Source organism: Delphinapterus leucas, chromosome 17 (genome assembly GCF_059928025.1).
Source record: "Delphinapterus leucas isolate spDelLeu-1000000601 "Yukka" chromosome 17, BTC_Dleu_Yukka2, whole genome shotgun sequence".
Classification (NCBI taxonomy): domain Eukaryota; kingdom Metazoa; phylum Chordata; class Mammalia; order Artiodactyla; family Monodontidae; genus Delphinapterus; species Delphinapterus leucas.
Genome location: NC_143145.1, coordinates 69038236 through 69060514, shown reverse-complemented (window position 1 = coordinate 69060514; position 22279 = coordinate 69038236). Strand labels below are relative to the sequence as shown.

General features: G+C 42.9%; 1 protein-coding gene and 1 pseudogene across 1 annotated transcript in view; one reads left to right on the top strand and one right to left on the bottom strand.

Annotated features, from left to right (window-relative positions):
• Window positions 1-1155: 1155 nt before the first annotated feature.
• SBSPON (somatomedin B and thrombospondin type 1 domain containing) overlaps window positions 1156-22279 on the bottom strand; it is a 29713-nt gene continuing 8589 nt past the window's right edge. The window contains exons 2-5 of the mRNA XM_022595374.2: window positions 18909-19103; window positions 10242-10332; window positions 8543-8719; window positions 1156-3585 (exon numbers count right to left, since the gene is read on the bottom strand). Coding sequence (XP_022451082.1) covers window positions 3468-3585; window positions 8543-8719; window positions 10242-10332; window positions 18909-19103 — 581 coding nt within the window. The 3' untranslated portion in view covers window positions 1156-3467. The remainder of the gene's footprint in view (window positions 3586-8542; window positions 8720-10241; window positions 10333-18908; window positions 19104-22279) is intronic.
• LOC149747049 (heterogeneous nuclear ribonucleoprotein A1-like) lies at window positions 4003-4977 on the top strand (annotated as a pseudogene).

The following is a 22279-nucleotide window of genomic DNA, read 5'->3' as shown; positions in this document are numbered from 1 at the left end:
AACGCAGCCAAAAATATAAATAAATTTATAAAAAAATAAATAAAGAGTATGGTCCCTTCATTCTGGTTTATCCATCAGTAGAATCCCATGTGCTTTCAATCTTCAAAAAAAATCTTCAAAATCTCTGTGCTGATTCCCACTCCTGCCTTCTCATCTATGTTATAGACTTATTCTCTTCCGTGAATTCTGTAATCTCAATGAGATTTGAGGAAGAAGGTAAACATGTATATCCACCTGTCACCTTGACCTAGAAGTTTCACTTCTCTTTCAATATATTCATTACCTGGTTGCTTATACTTCAGAATGCTCAGGTTGTCTAAATCAACTTATAGTTATTTGTATGAAACTTCACTAGAATATTCTTAGAGGGCAGAACCAGGTTTGGTTTACATCATTTTGGTGCATACCTAGAAAAGGTGGCTAATTAAGATTCTTAGCCAGAGTAGAACTAAACAACTTAAATTATTACTATGGCTTTTTATGCATAATGGCAACATTCTTGAATAAAAACATTGCAAGAAAGGCCCTAAAAAAAGAACAGTGAGATTGTAGTTCACCTTGTTCCTTTTTCTACTCTTTTCTTTTCCCTCCTCTTCTTTTTTTCTTTTTCCACTTTTCTAAGTGATCAACATCTCTAATTCCTTTCCCCTTCTTTCCTGAGTGGTTATATTTATTTTTGTTCAAATTACTTTTCTCGTGCGCTTTTGAAAAGCAGCCTATTAAGTAATGTTAGGGCCCGTAAATCATTGTAGAGTGTCCGTGGAAAGGATCCCAACTCTAAGATACTTGTTAAAAAGGAATATCAAAGCAGTCTTAAATTCTTTGATCTTTATCTCTGAAAATAGAACTTTTGGTTTCTTCATTAATCACTTGGACTACATGTTTCAGTTCTGTACTGTTTCCTTTGCTAGAGCTAATAACAAGCTTTTCAAGACCATTATTTAATACTATGTCTTCTAGCCCATGAAATTCTTCTCAAGAATAGAAATAAAAATATGCTTTAATATGAAAGTAATTAATGGCCATGTACTGAAAGCTAAATATGTAATTTGAAAAATTGATTTTATACAACTCAAATATGCTAACTATTATAACACATGTTGGAACCATAAATACATCATCGCTTTATTGCTGTTAATCATCGTAACTATGCCTCTCAATTCTGAAGTGTTTTGTTTTGGTTTTGGTGAAATTTTTGTTTATTCTCTGACCAGTCCAGAAGATTTAGGTATTTTCTAATCAAATAAAGAAAGAGCTTTTAAAAATGTGCACAGAAAGTTTATTTACTGGTATAAAATTTTAAGTAACATTGAAAATTACCCAAGTATGCCTTCAAAAGTTTTGCTTTACAGATCTTACAAACGGTCTTAAAATGTTAGTAATGAACTTATAGTTGAAGTACCCAACCCTGATGAGACTCAAATTCTAATTATTAATCTCTGAAGAATTTAGTTTACCACAAAAACAATTCTGACAGTTAAATGGGCATATAGTCAGAAATATTGCTACTCTCAGCATTAAATATTGGGGGCTTTTCCATCCCTGTTAAACTTGCTTTTGTCATTATGTCATTACGTGATAAGTACCAAGAAATACGTATTTTAGTAAATCATTTGTTAGTAAATAATATTTTATACAAATGAAACCAAAGGAATTTCATATACAGGCATACCTTGTTTAATTGTGCTCAGATATTGCATTTTTTTTTAGCAAATTGAAGGTTCGTGGCAACCCCACATTGAGTAAGTCTACAGTGCCATTTTTCCAATGGCATTTGCTCACTTTGTATGTCTGTGTCACGTTTTGGTAATTCTCACAATATTTCAAACTTTTTCATTATTATTCTGTTTGTTAAGGTGATCTGTGATCTTTGATGTTACTACTCGCTAAAGGCTCAGATGATGGTTAGCTTTTTTTGGCAATAAAGTATTTTTCAATTAAGGTATATACATGGTTTTTTAAGAAATAATGCTATTGCGCACTTAACAGACTTCAGTATAGTGTAAACATAACTTTCATATGCACTGGGAAACCAAAACTTTCTTGTTACTTGTTTTATTTTGGTGGTCTGGAACCGAACCCAAATACCTCCGAAGTTTGCCTGTAGTTTAAATCTCGAGATTCAATTCTCCGAAGAAAATATCCTGAATTTAAAATTTGTTTCAGAAATGAAAAGGGCTTCGCTTTTACAGCACAGTCTTTGGCAACGACAGGCTTTCCATCGAAGCTGAGTTCTGGCTCTGACTGCAGCCCAGATCCTGCAACAAGGCACTTTGACGCTGGTCCACTGATTTTCCAATCATAAAATAAGGAGACTAATACTTTTCTGTGTGTGCATGGCGGGGAGGGGCATAGGGGGGGCGGGGATCATAGCATTCGTAATAAATCTTTGCCTTCCGTAATCTATACCTCTGCCTTCTACTCCAAACAAAAGAAAATACGTGCTGTAGGGGAAAAAAAAAAAGGTAGTAAGTTTACTTCAATTAAACTTGAAGTTGGACTCCAAAATTATTTTAGTCAACTTCAGGCTTTAAGCCTTGGAGATAATTTTGGATATTAATGATGGTAGAATGTCCACAATTAAAGCAATTGTTCATTCATTGGTGCCAAAATTTCACTTCATGGAAATTATAACATTTAAAGGAACTTGTGCTGACCTAGAACGAACGTTTGATTGATGCTTTTCAATTAACCGAAGGAAATTTCTTCTATTTCAAAAAAAAGGTATTTTTAGGGAATTCCCTGGCGGTCCAGTGGTTAGGACTCTGTGCTTCCACTGCAGGGGACACGGGTTCTATCCCTGGTCGGGGAACCAAGATCCCGCATGCCGAGCAGCGCGGCCAAAAAAAAAAAACCAAAAAAAGAAAAAGAAAGTAGTTTTAGCAGAACTGTTGGTTTCGCATAACAAAATGCTTACTAAATCTCAGACAACTTGTCCTGTGGAAAATTATTTGTGACAATTTGCTTGAACTTATTATTTCAGAATTTATGGTATAATACATGGGAAATGTATGTGTGAGTGTATATATCTGTAGACATTTTTTAAAGAAAGAAGTTTTTAAGAGATTACAGAATAGAAAGAAAGAATGCAAGATTCAAATCGTGGATACCCTTAAATGACAACTTACCAATAAATGGACCATTAAAATGTAGTAAGTTTAGTGCAAACAGATGAACACTGTGTCCAATGGGCCACCTATTGAATGAGGAGACTCCAGGTGACAGGTCGAGGACAGAAAACCACAGGAGACTTTAGGGTGGGTCCTCAACTTAGTAAAAATGAAAATAAAGGCACTGTGTTTCTTGAGAACTGGCCCCCAAATTTCCCTTCTCTACTTCAGAGTGTGGCAACGACATATATTCAGGAACTTTGGCCAAAGGGTTTTTAAAGAATTATGAAGCGCTGAACATGACTTGCTAGTATTTAGCATGTTTACAAGCACATTTTGAAATACTTATATCACAATCTATATAAAAATAAAACTGTGAACAGCTGGACAGGAACATTGTTCTACTCGCCGAACTTTTTTCCAAGTTCCTTGACATCGAGGATTGCCAATTGCTTGCCAGTGGAGGGTCTGATTTCTGAAATGATATTTTGAAAATGTGTTATGCTAAAGCATACCAAAGAAAATTCTAATTTACAGAATTATAAATTGAGGTTTGTTGTTTTTTGGGTTTTTTTAGAAAATGATCACACCTTGAGTTTTGAAGTGTATTACAAATTGAAATTTAAAAAAATTGATCACAAAACTGAGTTTCCCTTCTTCAGGCTCTGTCACAACAAGTTACCAAGTAGTCCCTATTTGAGAACACCCCCTGTTGAGATTGTAGTTTGAGGTTACTGCATTCGTGTCTCTCACTTGCTCTGAGTATATGAAGCGCTACGTAAGGGAAAATGGCTTTCTGTTTTGTGTACATTTAAATTAGAGGGGTCTGGCCTTTCTGCCTGTGGGCGCCGCCGAGTAAGCATCGTCGACATCTGCCCCCTCCACTGCTGTCATGTCTATATCAGAGTCACCCAAAGAGCCCGAACAGCTGCGGAAGCTCTTCATCGGAGGCTTGAGCTTTGAAATAACCTATGAGTGTCTGTCCTCAGACAGACACTGTGCCATTGTGAGCAGCGGGGAGCCCTCACAGATTGTGTGGTAGTGAGGGATCCAAACACCAGGCGTTCCAGAGGCTTCGGGGTTGTCACGTATGCCACTGTGGAGCAGGTGGATGCGGCCATGAATGCAAAGCCACACGAGGTGGCTGGCAGAGTGGTGGAACCAAAGAGGGCCGTCTCAAGAGAAGATTCTCAAAGACCTGGTGCCCACTTCACTGTGAAAAAGATTTTTGTTGGTGGCGTTAAGGAAGACACTGAAGAACGTCACCTAAGAGATTATTTTGAACAGTGTGGGAAAATTGAAGTGATTGAAATCACAACTGACAGAGGCAGTGGCAAAAAGAGAGGCTTTGCTTTCGTAACCTTTGATGACCATGACTCCGTAGACAAGATTGTCATTCAGAAATACCACACTGTGAATGGCCACAACTGTGAAGAAAGGAAAACCCTATCTAAGCGAGAGATGGCTAGCACCTCATCCAGCCAAAGAAGTAGAAGTTGTTCTGGAAACTTTGGTGGTGGTCTTGGAGGGGGTTTTGGTGGCGATGACAGCTTTGGTCGTGGAGGAAACGTCAGTGGCCCAGGTGCCTTTGGTGGCAGCCGCGGTGGTGGGGGATATGGTGGCAGTGGAAATGGCTATAATGGGTTTGGTAACGGTGGAAGCCATTTTGGAGGTGGTGGAAGCTACAATGATTTTGGCAGTTACAACAATCAGTCTTCAAATTTTAGACCCATGAAAGGAGGAAACTTTGGAGGCACAAGTTCTCTCCTATGGTGGTGGAGGCCAATACTTTGCCGAACCATGAAACCAAGGTGGCTATGGCGGTTCCAGCAGCAGCAGGAGCTATGGCAGTCGCAGGAGGTTTTGATTACTGCCAGGAAACAGAGCTTTGCAGGAGAGGAGAGCCAGAGAAGTGACAGGGAAGCTCCAGGCTACAACAGATTTGTGAACTCAGCCAAGCACAGTGGTGGCAGGGCCTAGCTGCTACAAAGAAGACATGTTTTGACAATACTCATGTGTATGGGCAAAAAACCTCGAGGACCGTATTTATGACTAATTGTATAACAGGTTATTTTAGTTTCTGTTCTGTGGAAAGTGTAAAACATCCCAACAAAGAGTTTTAATGTAGTTTTTTTTTTTCTTTTTTGCACCCATGCTGTTGATTGCTAAATGTCTAATCATGACGCTTGAATAAATGTGTCTTTTTTTTAAATGTGCTGTGTAAAGTGAATCTCCTCTGAAGCCATTTTGGTAAACTACCCCAACAGTGCGAAGTTAGAATTCCTTCAGGGTGATGCCAGGTTCCGTTAAAATTTATTTACAACCTGCTTTGGTGGAGAAGCTATTGTCTTCCGAAACCTTGGTGTAGTTGAACTGACAGTTATTGTGTTGTGACCTGGAGTTCACCGTGAAGAGGGTCACCCAAGCAAAGCCATGGAGATTTTTGGTTATTAATATGATTGTTGGCGCATCCTATGAAATATATCTAAGTTGAATTATGGTACCAGATAAAGTTAGAGATGGGAATGAAGCTAGTGTTACACATGCATTATCATGTGTAATCAATAAACGATTTAATACCCTCTTAAAAAAAAAAATAGGGCTTCCCTGGTGGAGCAGTGGTTGAGAGTCTGCCTGCCGATGCAGGGGACACGGGTTCGTGCCCCGGTCCGGGAGGATCCCACATGCGGCGGAGCGGCTGGGCCCGTGGGCCATGGCCGCTGAGCCTGCGCGTCCGGAGCCTGTGCTCCGCAACAGGAGAGGCCACGGCAGTGAGAGGCCCGCGTACCGCAAAATAAATAAATAAATAAAAATAAATTAGAGGGGTCTGAACTAAACGATCTCTTGAAATCCTTTCCAGCTCTTTGATTCCATAATGAAAAATGGGAGCAGTGAAAAGAAAAAAGCCATATTATTGAAATTATTATTTTTAAAGTCACTGGAATTTCAGCCTGGGTTGAAGGTGCTTTACAGGTACAAATTAAATTATAATATTCATTTAAAGTTAAAATATGGATGAGGTAGTCAGGAAAATATTAAGTCTAAATATTAAGTTTCTATTTCATGTGAATTCCTTACTCACTTTCCTGTTCCTACGTGTACTCAGTACAGAGGCTGTTGGGCACAGGAGACTAATAAACATAAATTCAAGTTATTAAATATTAAAATATACTATGGGAATAATGATTAACTGGGAAGGTCCGTATTTTTCTTTCAAATCTGTATTTTTCCCAGTTCTGTCTGACATATTTAAAATCATAACCCATGCCCATCACAAATTCTACCCTTCTTTTGGTTATGAATAGTGTTATCGTATTTAACTAGTAGATAAGTACAGGACTGGCATGGATTTTTAGGGTGGTAAAATGTTTTCAAGGGTCAATTCTTTTGGACAATCTATAGATTTCTGTAGATTTCTGTGATACGATGATTTACAAGAAATATATATTTGGTCATTCAAATGACCAAAATATATTTTTCATGTATATTTGGTCTTTGTTCACCGTTCCTGGCTGACAGCTCCCAAAGCCGTTGGAATTTCCTAAATGTTGAGAGTGATGCAAATGTCTTGTTTATGTGAATGAGGTGATTTTTGGAAGCACCTGAAGTTGAGAGTTGGTTGCCAGGAGAACTTTCAGTCCCACCTCCCCTCCCCAACCTCCAGGGAGGGGAGAGGGGCCGGAGGTTGAATCAATCAATAGCCAATGATTTAATCAATGATGCCTACATAATGAGGGCTCCGTAAAAGCCAAAAGGACAGGGTTCAGAGGGCTTCTAGGCCGGTGAACACATGGAGATGTGGGGAGAATGACACCCCTTCCCACACCCTGTGCATCTCTCCCATCTGGCTGTTCCTGAGTTATATCCTTTTACAATAAACTGGTCATCTAGTAAGTAAATGTATCTCTGAGTTCTGTGAGGCGCTCTAGCAAATTAATCAAACCTGAGGAGAAGGTCATGGGAATCTCCGATTTATAGCCAGTTGGTCAGAAGCACAGGTAACAGCCTGAGCTTGAGAATGGGATTTGAAGGGGGCTGCGGAACGGAACGGTCTTGTAGGACTGAGCCCCTCACCTTGTGGAATCTGATGCCATCTCTGGGTAGATAGTGTCAGAACTGAGCTAAACTGTTGGATGCCCAGCTGGTGTCCCACGAATTGCTTCCTGTTGTGCGAGGAGAACCCCCTGCCCCCCACACTGGGAAATGGGGACTCCGAACATGAAAAGAGTTTCTGACCCTGCAGAGCTGGGCACACGGCTACTATCTCAGTCATGATTCTGAAATTTTGCGGTGGGTAGGAATCACCTGGGCAGGGTTCAGCAGACTGTGACCCATGGGCCAAATCCAGCCCACCCCCTTGTGTAGTCTATGAGTTAAGAATGATGTTTACTTATGATCCAGCAATTCCACTCCTGCGTATATATCCAAACAAAACGAAAACACTAATTCGAAAAGATACACGCACCCCAATGCTCATAGCAGCATTATGTACAATAGCCAAGACGTGGAAGCAACCTAAGTGTTTATCAATGGTTGAAATGGATATGTGGTATATATACTACTACTCAGACATAGAATGAAATTCTGCCATTTACAATAACATGGGTGGGCCTGGAGGGTATTAGGCTTATTGAGATAAGTCAGACAGAGGAAGACAAATACTGTATGTTATCACTTATATGTGGAACCTAAGAAAATAAAACAAACTAGTGAATATAACAAAAAAGAAACAGCCTCACAGATACAGAGAACAAACTGGTGGTTACCAGGTGGGGAGAGGGAGGGGGAAGGGCAACTAGGGGGAGGGAATTAAGGGGTACAAACTACTGTGTGTAAAATAAATCACAGGGATATATTGTTCAGCACAGGGAATATAGTCAATATTTTATAATAACTATAAATGGAGTACAATCTGTAAAAATTTTGAATCACTGTGTCGTATACCTGAAACTAATATAATATTGTAAATCAACTATACCTCAATGAAAAAAATAGTAATAGAAAAGAATGATTTTTATGTTTTTAAAGAGTTGAAAGAAAATCAAAAGGATATTTCATGATACATGAAAATTATATAAAATTGAAATTTTAGTGTCCATTAATACAGTATTATTAGAGCAAAGACACGCTTATCGGTTTACATAGTGTCTACGGCTGCTACTGTGCAGGTCTTCGGTAGTCACTTGTGAGCTTGGCCTGAACCCCAATGTCCAAATTCACTCACACATCTCTGATACAGAGCCTCTAAGTCCCAGAGTATGAACTGGGTCCTGGACTCTGGAATTGCCAGATGGAATGTTCTCCTCACTGTTTTGATTCCCCAAATCATGCCTTGATCTGCTACATCCTGGTCCGCTGTTCAAGACATGGAGAGGACAGATCTCCCCAAATGAGTACCAAGAAAAATCCTCCAACCAGTTTCCCTCCCTTACCCGTCAGAGTCCAGGCCGTCTCCAGAACATCGAAGGCTCGCAGAGTTCATAGCTGGAGGCTGACAATCCACACACACCGTGTAGCCCTCTCGGAGATACTGCATCCATCGGGTCAGGGGCCGGTTTTCCGTGGCGCAGTGGTGAGTCAATGACTCTGTCTTGAACTCCATACAGTATCTAGGGCAAAAAAAAAAAAAGGAGCAATTTCACTTGCTGTTAATTAGAAATGGCCTAACGCTGGAGAAAGGCTTAGGAAGCCTGGAACTCCCCGAGGACACGGGACAGCCTGGAGAAGGTAGGGCGTTGCATGGTCTCAGGTCACAGAATGCCTTGTCAAGTTTCTCATTCGCTGAGCTATGATGTCTGACTGACAACTGAACGTTTTTGCTGTTTTTCAGTCCATGGTTGAATTATCTGGTCAACACGAATTTGCAGAAACTTGTTTCATATTCTGTCTAGTCTGACCACAAAATTGTGTCTAAAAGCACATTTCAGCAGGAAAATTGCCCTTGATAACTTTGCTGAGATTTTAATGAATTACAGAAAGTGAACAAGACCTTGCTTGAGCCTGAGAACATGTGAGCCCCAGGACGGCTAGTCCCGGATTTCCAGGCCAGCACTTGTGTTTTTCTGCCCCACAAACATTCCTGGGGCCTTCCCTGTTCTCCCCACCTGGCAGATGAGTTTTGACTTGAAGTCAAGCATCAAAGTTACACTGGGCATCACAGATAAAAGGACATGGGAAGCTGAGACATGTTTTCCTGTAACAGACTAGTGTCACCTTACACTGAGCTGCAGGAAACACTCTATTATGTGACTAGACTCTGAAGGCTCTGGGGGCGCATCCAGACATGGATGAATATTTTAGAGTCTTGTACTTAAAAGCAACACAATTTTGCAATTCTTCAGGGAAACAAAACAATGTGGCATTTTAGGTCCTAACTATGCTAAAATGGGCTAGTTTTTTTTACATCCATACAACTATGAGCTGTAAAAAGTTAGATGGAAAGTGTCTGGAGAATCTGCTTCAAAGAAGATCTTTAATGACGGTAAGTATTATTTATTAGATACCTTAAGGTATTAAGGGAGGAAATTCTCTTGATGTAGCTTCAGTCAATTTCAGACAGCTTAACTCTGACATCTTTTCAATGATATTTTCTCATTAAATTCTCATAGCAACCTACGGGGTAGGAATTAATATTCTCAGTTTACAAGAAGGAAAAACTAAGGAGCAGTGAGAGGTAGTGTGGGGATTAGAACATGCAGTGCATCTGGCGTCTCTATTCTGACCGCAGAAGGGTGGATTTCTAATGAGGTCAGAGGTTCCTCCCAGCCTGAGCCATTAGGTCTTGATAAAGTCCTCAGAGCTCAGGTGGAGGCCACGTTCAAATTCACCAGACGGAGGCGGTGCTGGAGTCCACAGTCCCCTAAGGACTATAAGATGAGCAGTCTTAGTGGGACTGATAAAATAGTATCACCTCATTTTTATACAGCATGTTTCTTCTTAGGGATCAGACCCCAGAAACAAATCTTTTTTAAACGTAAAACAGGGGAGGGACAAGTACTTCCCAGTTCTGTGATAAAGAGTCACATTTGTCAATGAACAAATAACAGAAGAAAACCCATGTAGCAAGTTACCCTTGTGGGCTGACTTGACCGACCAACCGGAAAAACATAAGTAAAAAAAACAGCAAGTTACCCAGCATCCTCTGTGTCTGTGGACCACTGTGGGGAGGCCGCTTGTCTTGTTCGCTGCTTGTTGAACGCAGAGGTAGTTATAAAGGCAGGGACTGGAAAAGGAGAATGACCTTGAACACGTGAAGCCTGAAGTACCCAGAGCGACATTTCCCAAACTTGGTTTCAAACCCGTCTAAAGCCTTCCATCCCTAAATCTATGGGACACCATCAAGGAGTGCAAGGAGGTGAAGTCAGAGTCCCCAGAAACGAATTCCATAAAGCTTTGTGCAGTGTAGCTAGGTAGGGAAGGGAACAGCAGGCTTTTCATAAGCACGCTTGTCTGCAGTGATGACACCGCGTGGAAAGGCAGGAGAGGGGCCAGGAAGCACAGCCCAGAGGGAATAATAAAAAGATGGGCAGGGTCGGGGGAACCAAGGAAAAAAGTAAGGTACTAGAGAAAGGGAGAGGATTTTTTTTTTTTTTTTTTTTTTTTTTAGCTACGCGGGCCTCTCACTGTTGTGGCGTCTCCCGTTGCGGAGCACAGGCTCCGGACGCGCAGGCTCAGCGGCCATGGCTCACGGGCCCAGCCGCTCCGCGGCATGTGGGATCTTCCCGGACCGGGGCACGAACCCGTGTCCCCTGCATCGGCAGGTGGACTCTCAACCACTGCGCCACCAGGGAAGCCCGAGGATTTTTTTTTTAATGGAAAGAAGAGACACAGAGAAGAAAAGGGAAAGATAGAAAGAATAAAGGAAAAGGAGAGAGAGAATGAAGGAAGGAAGGAAGGTAAGAGAGAAAAGGGGGTAAAAGGAGAAAAAAAAAAAAAAAAAAAAGACAACCAGAGAGAGGAAATGAGAAAGGGAAAAAACAAAAGGAGGAAAGGGTCAATGTTCCCAGGTGTTCTGATAACCACAGCCTGGAAGTTTCACCATCAACCATAGAGCCCAGGGTGTGACCACCAGGTGCCGGCCAGCATAGCACTCTCTCCACACCAAACTCAGAGGAGAAAGGTCCTAAAGCATCTCTCCTCGCCCTTCTCCCCACTCCCACCTCTGACACTCTGGGTGGAAGAAAAGAAAACAGCCAGAAATCCTTCCCTCCCACCTCTGGTCTCTTATTTTGTTTGTCTCTAAGTCTGGTGGGGAGGGGCATCTGTTGCTCTGTGTAGCACCTGGAGATAACCTCTTGATTCCACCCTGCTGTCAATTCAAGAAAGGCAGGGTTTTGCCTTGTTCATCACGGGAGCCCTCACACATTTACATGCTCAGTAAATATGTGTGCGAGGAATGAATGGGTCGATGAAGGAATGAATGAATGGATGAATGAAATTGCCACCAAGGTTCACGGGTCCTACTTCCCTGAGGTCTTCTGTTCCTATACTGAGCCTTGCAGCTGAGATGGCTCAACCATCCTTCTTAGCTCTCCTTTCAGAAACTGGACCATCCCAGGAAGGGGAGATACCAGCTCAGGTTGACTTCTGCGATGCCCCATCATCAACAAGACCACAAGGGCGTGCGGGTACCAGCAGCAAAATAGAGGCTTCAAGCCCGCATGCTCATCTTGCTAAGCTCCTTCCTGCCACAAGATGGCAGCCTTAATTCCTCTTTAGATTTTCTGAATGAGGAGTCATTTTTCTACAGCATGGGAATATAAAGACAAGTGTAGCCACTTGATCCTAAGCGTTGCAGGCACCGCTTTTGCCCCGTGTGTCTGAGCACCTAATCTCTGGAGTCTGAACGCTACCCACATCTAGTGTAAACTACAGACTCCCAGCCGAGTGGCTCTTCCTCACTGTGCTAACATGTTTGTTTTCCAAAGAGAACATGTCATTCTTTCTAAATGTGACTGTAGCTTTTGAACTTCCAAAATCCACGGACGGAATCAAAAAGGACAAGTGAATGCATGTACGTTAGGATCCTTCTCTGTTTCTCTTAGACCTAATTATCAGAAACACAAACAGCGATAGGCTTTTCATTTTCTCATGTATTGTTTTCATTTCTGTTCTTCTGACGCATTTATAGGCTTATTCACTAAGTGAGGAATGCGTTTACTGCTACATCCACGTAGCATTATATCAGTCAAACTATAACATTTTCAGGTTGTGTTTCTTTAGCGCAAAACATTTATCTGAGCTCCTAATTTGTACTGCAGGTATTATTACAAAAGTTCAAAGGCAATGCACTTAATGTGTAGCTCGGGGGGGGGCGGTGGGAAACTTGGTTAGGAAGTAGAGGGCAAGTGTATGACTATAGTTTCTGATACAAAATCTGAAGAAGAAGTTCTAAGATAATAAAAATAAAAGCTAACAGTGATGCCCCTCTAAGTTTCCAGGCATGATGCTAAGTGTTTTTCATGTGTTAATTCATTTAATTCTCATAACTCCACTCTGAGATAGACCCTATTATTTCCCCATTTCACAGATGAGGAAACTGTGGCCCAGAGAGGTTAAGAAACGTATTCAAGGCTCATGTCTAAATGTGGCAGGCTGCCTCTATTGCAATACAGATGACAAAGTTTCACTCTTTTAAGTTTCAATATTGCAGCATATTACCGATGAGTTGCTTAAATTTGGCTGTGTTTTCCCTTTCTGTGCCTGATCACTGCCCTTAATGCGAAGTGAGATTTGAGAGAGGAGAGAGGGAGATGGTAGCCCTGACCCTCGGATTTCCCTCAGGCATGGGGGCGGTGCGGGAAGTGTGGTCCAGGAGGTGGGGGTGGGCGCAGATTAACGCGTGGAGCAGCATGGCTCCTCGTACGTGTGTAGCCTGCTCGTTTACAAAGTGCTTTCACGTAGTATGTTACCGATCTTCACCAAAGCTTTGTCAAGAGGTGTTCTGAGCAGGTTTTCTCATCAGAAGACTGAGGCTCCTCGAGGTTAAGTGAAGGGAAAATAAATAGTAAATGACCAAGCAGGAGCCCCAGTATAGACACTAGCTTCTTTAAGACTTCCTATCCATGCCCAGTGTCAAGCCTCTGTGCTTATGACCCATCAGAGAAGCAAGCCAGTAACCCTGGACCTTGTCTCCTCCGTTTCCTGCCTCCTCCAGCCCGGGCTTGGTTTGGTGGCACATTCTATTGAGGGGGGGGTCCTTCCCTCTGGCAAGAGTCTAAAGTAAACGATCCAGATCTCCTGGCGAGCTCTGAACCAGCACCACTTTTCAACATCCCCCAGAAATTCAATTTTTCATTACTTAAGAGCAGTAAGTAATTCAGAAATGATTTTTGCCTCCAGCCCCGCTTTTGCCTCTGTGTGGAAGCACGTAAGCGGTGCCCCAGGACAAAGGCTCTCAGTAAACGCCAGCTACCCCTCCTTTCCCCTTCCTGGCAACAATATTCAATGTAATAGATTCTTCGTTAACAGACTGTCTGCCAACTTTTCTGGCATCCCATCCACCTACCACTGTTCGCTTTTACAACAACTTCCACTTCTAAAAGCGTGGCACTGCACCTGCTTACTTTGAACATAAAAGTAAATTAAATTTGCTCTGAGAATTTCATAAAGCCCTCTGACACAACGGGGTGCCACAAAAGCAGGCTTAGAACCACTAGTCTGTAGCATATGGTGTAGAAGACGACAGAGTGAAAATTTGACAAATAACACCAGCCTGGAAGTATACGGTTCATGATAATGCACGGCAATCTCGCAAGAGGAAAACGCATATAAACAATTGTCAGGATGGGCAACAAATATATAATATGGGTTTTTGCGTTTGTTTTTATGATAGAAATAGACTCATGATACACGTTAAGTGAAACAGAAAGAATGCAATGGCTACTTGATCATTAATAAGAGTGTCTCAGTGATCATGTTTCATTCACTGGCCTTGCACGGCCTTTATATTTCTACTTAGTTACCAGATTCTGTAACTGTGATTTTAAAATATAATACTACTACTAATATATGAATAGTAATGAATTTACAATATCAATATTAATTTGCAATATAATAATAATAATAACTAATGATAACACTTAACAGCAAAACTATCAAGGGGGGGAAAACCCACAGGATTTAGAGCCATGAGATCCAGGTTTAAATTCTGGTCCCTTTACAAATGCTGTCATCTCACTGAGCTCCAATGTCTTTATGTGTAAACCAAGATTGATGACACTGTCCTACCTCCATGACAGGCAGAATAATGGCCCCTCCCCAAGATGTCCGTGTCCTAATCCCCAGAAGCTGTGAATATGTTATGTTACAAGGCAAAGAGGAATTCAAGTTGTTACTCGGTTTACCTTAAAATAAGGAGATCATCCTGGATTATCCAGATGGGCTGAATGTAAGCACAAGGGTCCTTCAAAGAGTCAGAGGAAGATGTTACCGTGGAAGAAAGGCACAGAAAGATGCAATGTTTCTGGCTGTGAAGATGGAGGAAGGAGGCCATGGGACAAGGAAGCTTCTGGATGATGGAAAACGCAAAGAAACCGATTCTCTCCCAGAGCCATCAGAAAGGAATTCAGCCCCACCTACACCTTGATTTGAGCCCAGTGAGACTTGTCTGACTTCTGACTATAAAACTCTAAGATAATACATATGTGTTGTTTAAGTCACTAAGTTTGTGATAATTTGTTACCTCCAGCTTTCTGAAGTATTGACAAAAGGTAATACAACCACACCCTGCATGTGTTCCTCTAGAACATGTTTTCCTGTGAGTGAATCTCTTCATTTTACTGTCCTTCACCATTTTGGTAGGCTGAGAATTTCACAGTTTATCAAGTCCTGGTTTCATGAGGATTAAAAATATTATTTCAGTTCTTCCTGAAATAATAAAGATCAGAATGAAAATAAATGAAATAGAGACTAAAAAACGTAGAATATATCAATGAAACTAAGAGCAGGTTCTTTGAAAAGATAAACAAAGTTGACAAATCTTTAGCTAGACTCACCAAGGGAAAAAAGAGGACTCAAATAAATAAAATCAGAAATGAAAAAGGAGAAGTTACAACTAATGTCACAGAAATACAAAGGATCATAAGAGACTATTATGAATAATTATACACCAACAAATTGGACAACCTAGAAGAAATGAATAAATTCGTAGAAATGTACAAGACTGAATCACAAAGAAATAGAGAATCTGAATAGACTGATTACTAGTAGGGAAATTGAAACAGTAATAAAAGAATCTCCCAACAGACAGAAGCCCAGGACCAGATGGCTTCACTGGAGAATTCTACGAAACATTCAAAAACATTTAATAACCTTCTCAAACTTTTCCAAAAAATTGAAGCGGAGGAAAACATTCCAAACAAATTTTATGAAGCCTGAATTACCCTGATACCCAAACCAGACAAGGACACTACAAAAAAAGAAAATTACAGTCCAATACCCTTGATGAACATAGATGCAAAAATCCTCAACAAAATATTAACAAACTGAATCCAACTATACATTAAAAGGATCATATACCACAATCAAGCGGGATTTATTCCAGGGATGCAAGGATGGTTACATTGATTTGCAACTCAGTGTGATACATTTACAAAACGAAGGATAAAAATCATATGATCATCTCAAAAGTTGCAGAAAAAGCATTTGACAAAATTCAACATCCATTTATGTTGTTGATGTCAACAAACTGGGAATAGCAGGAAAGTATCTCAACATAATAAAGGCCTTATTGACAAACCTACAGCTAACATACTCAATGGTGAACAGCTGGAAACTTTTCTTCTAAGAGGAGTAAGACAAGGATGGGCGCTCTTGCCACTTTTATTCAACATAGTATTGGAAGTCCTAGCCACAGCAATTAGGTAAGAGAAAAGAAATAAAAGGCATCCAAACTGAAAAGGAAGAAATAAAACTGCTACTATTTGCAAATGACATGATACTATATAGAGAGAACCCTAAAGCCTCCACCAAAAAACGGTTAGAACTAATAAAAGAATTCAGTTTCTCAAAGGAACAAACTATGAGAAAGAGAAATTAACAAAACAATCCCATTTACACTTGCATGGAAAAGAATAAAATACCTAGGAATAAATTTAACCAGGAGGTGAAAGACCACTACTTTGAAAACTATAAGACACTGATGAAAGAAATTGAAGAAAATAAATGCAAGATATGCATTTTCATGCTTCCTGTTCCCTTTCCTGTGACCTGCATCATCCTTCTCTGAAGAGATCCAGGGCTGTGAAGGGGAAGGGGTCTGGGCATCCTGGAGCCACAATGAAGATTCAGATGTGCTGCAGGAATACGGTCTAGCAGCCAATCCCTATAACTGAACGGCGCAGTTGCTTTTTCTGATAGATCTGCTATAGGCTGTGACAGCCATCCAAAAAATCAATAATGTCCCACAGCGACTTCCTCCCTCAGCCTTTCTGCAGTGTTTCTGCAGAGTGCCTGAGCTGAATGAGAGCTCGTTCTGTGACCGTTGTTGTGAGCCCTAAATTATTTCCCTGCGAGCTTAACTCGACTGCCATATCCATGAAGGGCCTCTGCCATGGCCCTGCCACTACCCACTCCACTCCCCAAGAGATCTTTTCAAATCACAGATCTGATCACATTGGCACCTGCAGAAAACACACCAGAGGTTTTCCACGGCTCTTAGAGAAAGGCCAGAATCCTAAACAGGGACCCCAAGGCCCTGCATCCTGGGGGGTGTCAGCCCAGAAGCCTCCCTCTCTGCTCCCCACACACTGGCCTTCCTTCGGCTTCTCAAATGGGCCTTGTGCCTCCCCCCGTGTTATATAAATCAGCCAAAGATGGGCCCTAGGTGGTTTATTTTCTCACAGCAGGCTGAGACCTGTTAGCCTCAAAAGCTACTGGCACCAAACTCAAAATTTTATACATGCAATTTTAAAAAAATTTTATTTATTTAATTTGTTTATTTTTGGCTGCACTGTGTCTTCATCGCTGTGTGTGGGCTTTTTCTAGTTGCGGCGAGCGGGGACTACTCTTGGTTGCAGTGCGTGGCCTTCTCATTGTGGTGGCTTCTCTTGTTGCGGAGCACGGGCTTTAGGCGTGCGGGCTTCAGTAGTTGTGGCACGCGGGCTCAATAGTTGTGGCTCGCGGGCTCTAGAGCACAGGCTCAATAGTTGTGGCACACGGGCTTAGTTGCTACAGGGCATGTGGGATCTTCCCGGACCAGGGCTCGAACCCGTGTCTCCAGCATTGGCAGGCGGATTCTTAACCACTGCGCCACCAGGGAAGACTCAATTTGTTTTTAAAATAGCCAAACAAGCAGATTTTTAGTCATTTAGGTCCTGCCTGTTTTGCATACCCTGTGAAACTACACCCAACATCTGCCGGCCGTTGATAAGGTAAAGCCTTACGGTTATAAGACCCCAAGCCGTCATGGCACCTGCCCTGTGAAGCCCCCAGAGACTCCAAACCATGCTGCTTGGCTAACATCACCTAGACACACAAGCTCCTGGCAGATTCCTCTCTTCCCCTTCTGTATGGGGGTCGCCATATCATAGCCTCTGGACATCCCCTCTCACGCAACCCTGTAAGGTTGTTGTGTGTTACTGACTCTCGTGGTCATGCGTTTTTCCTAGATCAGTCCCCAGATCCCTCAAACGCCCTACACCTGACTGTCTGGTTCGCCACACTGGTCTCTCTGCCTAGATAGCTCTGCATTTCTCAGCCTCATCTCCACATCCTCAGGGAAGTCACTCCTCTCCTGGCCTCTGGGGATGCCCTCCTCCACCAAGGCCAGGGGAATCTGCTTACGACACACACTCACAGCTCCCGACACCTCTCCCTTGTTCAGTGCCTGTGGCACCACACTGAAGCTGTAATTTCCTGGGATTAGTTTCCTAGGATTATCTGCTTATCATCTCCCCCTCCCACTAGACTGTGATCTACCTGACAAGCAGACTCCATGTCAACATTTTTCCCCTGTTGTAACTGGCACTCAGCCCAGTGCCTGGCATCAAGTAGACTCTCAATAAATATTTGTGTGTGGAAGGAAAAAAGGGAAAAAATGGCTTAGTGAGGGTCACGCTGACATGGAATTTTCCAGGTTCCTATGAAAAACATGTGATCTTTGCTACCCTGAGAAACCAGTGTTTCGCTCTATCAGATTCAATCCCGATTAACACCCCTGTTTTGGCCTTTTTGTTTATTTCTGTGTGAGTTTCCTGTGGCTCCTGACTCATGATCAAGCCAACTCGTGGTCTCCTTGGCCACGCCACAACCAGGACGATCTTCCCAAATCATAGGTCTGATCACGTCAGCTCCAATCCGGTCGGCTTGAGAGGAGAGGCAGGTGTTTTAATCATTTTATCGTCCTTTCGGAATTTCTATTTTTTCCACTAGTTTCACATGTGTGCAAGCATTCGCGACTCAATAGGAATGACCTTGAAAGGTGAAACAGGGCTATCCTTACTGGACACATCCTAGCCTGAGTGAAATATTCTCATCCTACCTGAAGTCCTTTGTGGTCAGCTTGACTGAGTTTGCCCAGAAACCACCTTGCGCGTCCGTTACACCGGGCGCACGCACTGCGGCAAGGGGCCACCACCGGGTTGTAACTGGGAGGCGGTGGGAGGAGGCCTTTACACAGCTGACGTATAATGCCTTGATCAAGTATTTCCTGAGCTTCCTATCTCCTCTGGGCAGACTGGCCCATCCCATTCCCTGCAGCTCATGGAACTTTCCCGGCCTGGCACATGGCCTTCTATGGGACGAAGGGATGGAAAGTCACCAGAGACCCCGGGGCAGCGGTCAGGGAAAGCGCAGTACCGAAGGCGTGCCCGCAGTCCTGGCCCTGGTGCGTCGCGTACTCCAAGCAGCCGGCTCTCTCCTCCAGGGCCGGGCAGGGCTCGCCGCCGTTCCGGGGCTCCTGCCGTACCGCGCGCCTCCTCACGCGGGCCGTGGGCCTGCACTGGTCCGCACAGCCGCTCCAGGGGCTCCACTCCCCCACGATGCACGGGCGAGCTGAAAAACAGCACGACGGGACGCACACCTGAGCAAACCCAGCGCCTGCCCGGCTGTTCCCGCCAACGCACACAGTCAAGTTCAGCCCGCGTACACTGCGCCTGGACCCGGCCCTGCATCAGGGGGAACACCCCAAGCTGACATTGATGCCACCCGCCCTGATGGTGAACTGATAAATGGGTATCTCTTAAAGGCAGGCGGATGTTCCAGGATCATGAAGATGGGTCTGAGCCAGGACACACCCGAGTAAAAGAGACAGATGTCTTCAGGGTACTTCCTCTTACTCCCCGGGCTTAGATCAGGTCTTTGCTCTTGTTTTCCTTTGAGTGTAACTTTATCCTCCTCTGGCCAGAACATTTTTATGGTAACAGTAACACACATTCATTGTAGAAAACATAAAGGAAAAAATATATATAAAAAAGAAAAGGTATTTCTCCCACTACTTACCCAGGTCAATTCTTGTTTTTTTGTTTGGTTTTTTTTTTGCGGTAAACGGGCCTCTCACCGCCACGGAGCACAGGCTCCGGACGCTCAGGCCCAGCGGCCATGGCTCATGGGCCCAGCCGCTCCGCGGCATGTGGGATCCTCCCGGACCGGGGCATGAACCCGTGTCTCGTGCATCGGCAGGCGGACTTTCAACCATTGCGCCACCAGGGAAGCCCAATTCTTATCAGGAAATGTGCCTCCATAAAACATGACTTAGGCCGCACGAAGGACCCCTACCCATTAGGTTTCTCCTGGGTGCTCTAGTCTCATCCTCCATGGCTCAGAGGCTCATACACTGTAAGAGGCGAGGTTTAGAGACCAGCAACCAGGGCCCACAGAGGGTAAGAATACCCAGGGTCAGGCATGAAGAGGCAGAGTCAGGGTGAGAATCTGGCTCTCAATGCTCTGTCCAAGACTGTAAAATCAATGTGGCTGCACATTTAACTTTTTCATTTAAAATCCCAAGGAGTCTTTTAAAAGGACTGTAATGAGTTTTTAAATTGAATTACTTGAGGACTTGAAATTGGATATAAGACAAGGACAAGGAGACAGAAGATGTACCCTGAACCGGATGCCAAAACTCTTTCTTTCCCACAAAATGTGACCCACTTTTCCCAATCACCCTCATACTTTCAAGTTCCCAGAGTCTTCACCACGAAAACACCTGAACTTCTTTGAAATCTGATTGGACTTCCCACAGTTTGTACCTGAAAAAACTCATTTTGCCTCTCAGCAAACTCTAGTTTAGGGTTCATGGCGTTTGGAAGCTGTATCCTTTGGTAGCACATAACTACACCTGACATGAAAAGGGTCACATACAACATAAAGCTCGGTCAGTAATCCAAAAATTTCAGACTGCTTTAAAAGATGCTTTTACTAATCATCTAAAAACTCATAGGCATCACATGTCAGCTACCTAACGAAGCAAGAACGAGCCACGTGAGAGTTGGTTCCCAGTATCTGCCACGCACACATCCTTTGGAAAATCAATAACAGGTCACTTCCTGCTCTTCATCTCTTGTTGACCTTCCCATTTTATTTTCACAGTCCCCTGATTTAATTGGCCCATAGAACCAGAAGGCATTTAAAGAGGCTGCCAGATTAGGAGCTGGTTGAGAAAGACACCTTCTGTCCTTAATTCCTTTAATAACTCTTTCTCCCCCAAATCTCTTCATCCCTGAGTCCAGCTAGTCCTGCCCTGATATGTTGGACTTGAACTACACTTAATAATACACTTAGGGCTTCCCTGGTGGCGCAGTGGTTGAGAGTCCGCCTGCCGATGCAGGGGACACGGGTTCGTGCCCCGGTCCGGGAAGATCCCACATGCCGCGGAGCGGCTGGGCCCGTGAGCCATGGCCGCTGAGCCTGCGCGTCCGGAGCCTGTGCTCCGCAACGGGAGAGGCCACAACAGTGAGAGGCCCTCGTACCGCAAAAAAAAAAAAAAAAAAAAAATACACTTAATTCAAAGATTAAACATTTAGACATCACTATAAAAATATAACTTTGTGGGATTTCCCAGGTGGTCCAATGGTTAGGACTCCATGCTTCCACTGCAGGGAGCACCGGTTTGATACCTGGTTGGGGAACTAAGATTCCACATGCCGTGTGGCACAGCCAAAAAAAAAAAAAAAATAGTTATAGCCTAAGTAGGGAGCACTTTATTTTTTTATTTAAATATTTATTTATTTATTTTTGGCTGTATCAGGTCTTAGTTGCAGCGCGTGGGCTTAGTGGCATCCCCTGCATTGTAGGGCTGATCCTTAACCCCTGGACTACCAGGGAAGTCCTGGGAGCACTTTAAAAAAAATACAACTTTGCCATGGCTTTAACTCAGAACTTAGTAATACGGCCTTGGGTTACACCCTATCCCTATGGTAAAAGTTGACATGGGGGGATGAATTTAGTCTCTCAGTATTTCTTCAGTATTTGTGTCTCATGTCGCATAAATGTTTATTTTATTTGGTTTGACCAATAGGCAACGTCCTCACATCACAGAATCATTGAATCAACTGTTGTTCCTATGGGTTAAGGTTTGTCCTTGGCAAAATACTTGCCCTGTCTTTCCAATCCATGACTTTAACAGCCTCATAAAGAGAATCAGAAAGTTCTGGGGCCCTGAACAATCACATCTCGGGGACTTTACTGTCAGAGAAAGTGAGAAAAGTTCACATAGACTTTCACCAGTGGAAAGGGGTTCCACAAAATATTTTGAGCTGGAAGATGAGTCTGAAGTATTTATTCCTATTCTGCACAAAAAATTCTATTATTAATTAACTTGTGAACTTTTGATTATTTGGATTACAGTTTGTCACAGGTGATCTTTTGTCACGGAGCTTGGGAGAAGTACAGAAACTTCTGACAGATTTATTACCACAAGTCATATATCTCAACTGCATGACACAGATTTCCTTTTGAACTCTTCCATTAGTGTTCCTGTTCCCTTCCCACTAAAGCTTACCTAACTCACATCTATACTTAGCATATCAAAATATTCTGTCTTCAAATCTGACTTTCTCATCCTTCTTGTTTCCCTGGCTGTCACTGGGGGCTGGCAGACTGTTATCCAGTGAGCGCAATCATCTCCTGACTCCAAGTCTGCCCCAGCTTCCCTGTGTCTTAATGCTTGGGATTTGATGACACCCTCCCACCCCTTTTAGCGGAAAGAAGCCCAGATTTTTTTTTTTTAACAT